Source organism: Mesitornis unicolor, unplaced genomic scaffold (genome assembly GCF_000695765.1).
Source record: "Mesitornis unicolor isolate BGI_N332 unplaced genomic scaffold, ASM69576v1 scaffold5860, whole genome shotgun sequence".
Taxonomy (NCBI): Eukaryota; Metazoa; Chordata; class Aves; order Mesitornithiformes; family Mesitornithidae; genus Mesitornis; species Mesitornis unicolor.
The window spans coordinates 12662-17742 of NW_010157459.1; the positions used below are offsets into that span (position 1 = coordinate 12662).

Genomic DNA, 5081 nt, shown 5'->3' on the forward strand with positions numbered 1-5081 from the left:
GCACAAATAACAAGCTGTTTAAGCTTTCTCAGCTTCCCAGTCCTTGCCCTTTCACAGACCAACTCTTGCAGCCTCACAAAAAGCAACAAGAATGGTTTCATTCCAGTATTCTTTAAGTTACCCACAGCACTAGTAACTCAATACTTGATGGATACTTCCTAGCTACAAAAATAAGACTGTGTCCCACATACACACTACTGTCATGACTCACAATCTTCACAGTATTTATCCAACCACACGGTTAGATTTCCCCCAACAGAAATAGAATTAATTCCGCTGTTGTTTAGAAGCAATGGAAAAGCATCATTCAACCACTTGCTTGTCATGCCTTATCTAAAAAGGTAATAGCATTACTTTCAACATTAACCATTTCCTTTACTAGACATGCAAGTGTAAACACTCCAAAGTAGGGGGGTTGTTTGGTTTTTGAAACAGATACCTTTAGGAAGTATTGTCCCTTCAGCAGCCTCTGTCTGAAAGTGAAATACAAACAGACAAAATCACAGCTCTGGAGAAGGCAGAACACAGAAAACAGCTGTTTGACCTCAGTTATTTTATTGTCTAAAATGATTCCATTTGCTCTGAATTTATCTGCAAAGAGATCAGTGTTTTGTTAGGCCTTTCACAGTGTTCTACCTTTTCATTTTAACCCATCTTTGCCATAATCATATGTACATTATTCTTAGTCTATCAAACATTCTAAAATAATACCAGTTTTACCTTTTAGTGGCTACACACAAGTTTAATGATGCTCTACCAACAAGAAAAATCATCTGCTCCACTTGAATAAGGAAATTATTCATTGTAAACCTTAGGTTCTCAGGCTATAAAAAACCCCAATATTTGTTCAGTACCAAATATACCCATAAATATATATGTTACATCCATACATGGTTATATCCAAACCCAGCTAAAACTGCGAGATTATAAACCCTGAATGGCAGAACCAAACCATACTTCCTTGTCTTTCTACCAATGAAAGCAGCAGCAGGAGGAGTAGATTATATCCAGATAATGAGAAGTGTAAATTAATACGAAAATTATGTTAAGACTTTTCTACTTTAATAAAATTAAATTTGATTAATAAGCAAGACACTTACTGTTGAATCCCCACATCCATCTCTTAAGTGAACATTACTGATAAATTCTAGCCCTTTTTCATTTCTCACAAATCTGCACCTATAAATGAAAATATTCAGTTATGATAAAAGCACACAAGCAGCAAACAACACTTGACTGCATAACTGTGGAAAGCTTCAATACCTGTCCTACTTCATACAGAATGCTAGCTTCTGAAATCTCTACGTCTTAATCCCTTCAGCAGCACTTCTCTTTTTCACGTTTTTGGTAAAAAACAGGAACCTAAGACTCGTTGGCCATGACAGCTGATGCCACAGGTTTAGAAAAGTAAAGACTCCGATGAAAAGCAAGCATTATGTTAAAATGTTGGTTCTTTTAGTGATTTGCAAACAAAGAAAAGCAGTCCCTGGTCAGACAAGTGACTTATGTGCTTGCTTTCACAGCATCACAGACCATTAGGGATTGGAAGGGACCTCCAAAGCTCATCCAGTCCAATCCCCCTGCCGGAGCAGGAACACCCAGATGAGGTTGCACAGGAAGGCGTCCAGGCGGGTTTTGAATGTCTGCAGAGAAGGAGACTCCACAACCTCTCTGGGCAGCCTGGGCCAGGGCTCTGTCACCCTCACTAAGAAGAAGTTTCTTCTCAGATTTAAGTGGAACCTCCTGTGTTCCAGTTTGTGTCCATTACCCCTTGTCCTATCATTGTTTGTCACTGAGAAGAGCCTGGCTCCATCCTCGTGACACTCACCCTTTAAATATTTATAAACGTTAATGAGGTCTCCCCTCAGTCTCCTCTTCTGCATTTCACTATTTTCCAACCAATCCTGGCCGCTGGGCAGAGCTCTTCCCTACCAGAAGATGCAGGGAATGCCGTAACTCCTCACCAGCAGTCCTCAGGGGTCAGCAGTTACCTCACCTCCAGCATGGCCAGACACAGCACACTGTGACACTGGGATGCTGCACTGAAGCTGATGTGCAAACAAAAGCTCCATATAGGAACGTTGATGACTTGCAAGGAAGTAATCAAATATGGCATAATTTAAGCATCCTAAAACTAAATCAAACCCATATAAGGAGGAGTGAAGTGCAGCAAGAAAAATGCATCTTAACCATTCTGTGCACCAAGCCAAACACTTGGAGTGGCAGAGACTACCAGTTTAAAGCTGCCTGTGCCACTGCTGAAAAAAGGAGCAGCTAATGCATAAATACGACTTCCAGTTTCTAGGGAGTCTTTCACCACAGAAGGCAAATTTGGCAACTAACACATAAGAGACATTGATTTTATCAATGTTATACAAGTAACTAAGTCTATACTTGGACAGCTTTTATCCACTGTAATGAGTCACAGAGTATTCTTCTTTTCCTCAACACCAATTTAGACAAAATTGGCAATCCTTCTAAAAGCTACTCCTGGGTCTGGAATCCCCAATCCTTTAAAATTATGCAGCAGCACGTTTTGAATTCAGTGCCAATACTGACTTCTTCAGGTCTGCACCGGGACAGAAGTTTATTCATTTTGCATCCTGACGTAAGTTACAAACTGTGGCACGTATGAAGCTATTAAAGTAACATTTAGAATGCAGCACTTAATGAGGAAAAGATTAGGAATGTATTCACAAAACTTCACGATTCTGCTAGCTGAGACCTCAGTTAAATCCAGACACAGAAAACTCACCTTCCCTTCAATGGTTCCTACACACAAGCTGACACAGAAACACTGACACAGAAAGTTACTCAGAAGCTGCCACTTCAGGGCAACCGTTCAGACTGACCACCTCAAGTGATTCGGTTGTGTCCTCAGCCTCTTGAGACTGAGTTCTCTTTGCTACCCACGTGAAAACTCCCTCCTACCTCTCAAAGGAGGCATTAGTTAATGTCCTCCTTTGAGGCCCTCCAATGTAACATTAAAGCATATATCGATGATTATACTTTTAATAGCACCACTGTAGAAGGTAGAACAGGTGGAACAACAAAAATAAGGACCCCATGTAAAAAAAAAAATCCTTAGAATATTTCCTACTCATTGAAAAGGAAAAATATAAACCATGGAAGGTAACTGGAATTCCTTTGGTGCCTACAGACAAAAATGAAGAAGGGAGTAGAGGAGGGCAACTAAAAAAACGTATTTTCACAAGTCTAAACAATGCTAAGCCATAGTCAACCTTCTGAAAACTTTACTAGTATGCTGTCATTAACACATAAGATACTGTAAATAAGACTCACACATGCAACAAGAAAGCAGTAGAAATACCTTACCCAGGAAACCATTTGGCATGTTGATCCCATGGGTCTTCATTTTCCTTCCACTCTTGCAATCCTCCACCACAGTGGAAACACACGACGTGATCACCGTTACCTGAGGACACACACAGGGCAGTTACGGACTTCTAGGAGGCATTACAATAGGTCTTCAATTTCAATGTCACATCATTAAGAAAAAACATTTATTTTATTGATTAGTAAGTATAACTCAAAAGTCCATTTTAAAGGACGTAATACACAGGATTTGAAACAAATGTTCAGGAGAGACTTGAGCTTAAAAATAAGAAATAGAGGGTTTTATTTTAGCAAGTAATTATGCAGATAAAAAGCAAAAGCTAAAAATAACCTATTCTCAAACAGTTCAGTCTGCTGGTAAACAAGTCAAGAAGTTTACCTCAAAGCATGAAGGAGGTTTACGCGCCTTCTTGCTCCTCCATCTCACCGTTAATGGGCTCTACAGCAGCATAACCAACTGAGGAGATGTGGGAGAAAACGCACGGTCTGTTCTAGCACTATGCCGACTGTAATCAAACGGCGCACCAGAAACTGCTCAGACTTTGTGTTTATGGAAGTGAGAGCAGGTGTGGATAGATTTTTTCCCTAAAGAGCTACATTGTTCTCAGGCTGCAGGAAACAAAGTTTTCACAGAAGTGACTTGAACAGCCCGTCAGGTCTGATTCGCTGGTGCCCAGCCAGTGCTGCTCCACAACACACATCTCACTGGGCTGCGAGAAGCTAGGTACTTTAGAAATCCCAGAAGAAATCAATAAAAACAGTTCTACTGGGTACAAATATTGCCCACATATCACCCATACAAGAATATATAAAGAATTTTGTTTATGGCCACAAGTAAAACAAATGGAATCACATTTAGAAGTTCCTCTGAGAGCTACTAAGAGAGAAGCGAATGAAGATGAGAGCAAGAAACTATCCCGGATAATCCCCTTTTCTTTCTGACCTAGTAAGAGCAGCAATCTGCACTCACACAGTATCTCTCAGTGAAGAATTTCAGAGCTTTCAAGGCACTCTGCAATTCAATCTAACTGGGAAACCAGTGCACAAAGACCTTGGAGTCCTATCCAAGTCGTACACTGCCATGTCTAACAGTTAGAGCTCTTCACTGGAGTCGCTGTCTTCATGACGCTTTTCCTTAGTCAGTAATGGCATCTGCTGGTTCTGGGTGTCTGAATACGATGATAATGCCCTGCAACCTGCACCTGTCAACCAAATAAAGTGGCACACAACCTGGATTGTCTTGTTCACAGGCCACAGCCCCACTCCTCAGACCTAAGGCAGATATCTGGAGGACAGCCCTTCCTTTTGAAAAATATAAGCTTCAACAATTGTCGTAGTACGAGGTGTATTATGAGAGTTTTAGCAGGCACTGAAAACACACTGATGTTTTACTGCTAAAAATTAATTTAAGACCAAGCTTATACTTTGCTATTAAAAATATGAGAAGCAGTTCACAGAGTAAAGAAATTCTGGCAAATATTTCCATATTAGAATAACGAAACGCTTGTTTATTCATAACAAGATGCTCATAACATTTCTTTGTAAAGGATACTGGCCATTTTAAGGTCTGGCTTACCTATGCTATAGAACCCAGCTTCAGCAAGATGCTCCTTGTCAACAGGATATATCCAAGTTAGAAATGTTTGTAAACGTCTTCCATATTTTGCCATAGATGGGTTCCTCGGATGCTGTGCATTGTCCAGACCACTCCTCCCAAGCTCAGC

The 5081-nt window shown here is 40.4% G+C and overlaps 1 protein-coding gene across 1 annotated transcript in view; it reads right to left on the reverse strand.

The window, feature by feature from the left end:
* XIAP (X-linked inhibitor of apoptosis) overlaps positions 1 to 5081 on the reverse strand; it is an 8026-nt gene that overhangs the window by 2198 nt on the left and 747 nt on the right. Inside the window, exons 1-4 of the mRNA XM_010180076.1 lie at positions 4934 to 5081; positions 3337 to 3436; positions 1101 to 1179; positions 440 to 473 (exon numbers count right to left, since the gene is read on the reverse strand). The exon at positions 4934 to 5081 is cut by the window's right edge and continues 747 nt beyond it. Of these exons, the coding sequence (XP_010178378.1) occupies positions 440 to 473; positions 1101 to 1179; positions 3337 to 3436; positions 4934 to 5081 (361 nt within the window). The remainder of the gene's footprint in view (positions 1 to 439; positions 474 to 1100; positions 1180 to 3336; positions 3437 to 4933) is intronic.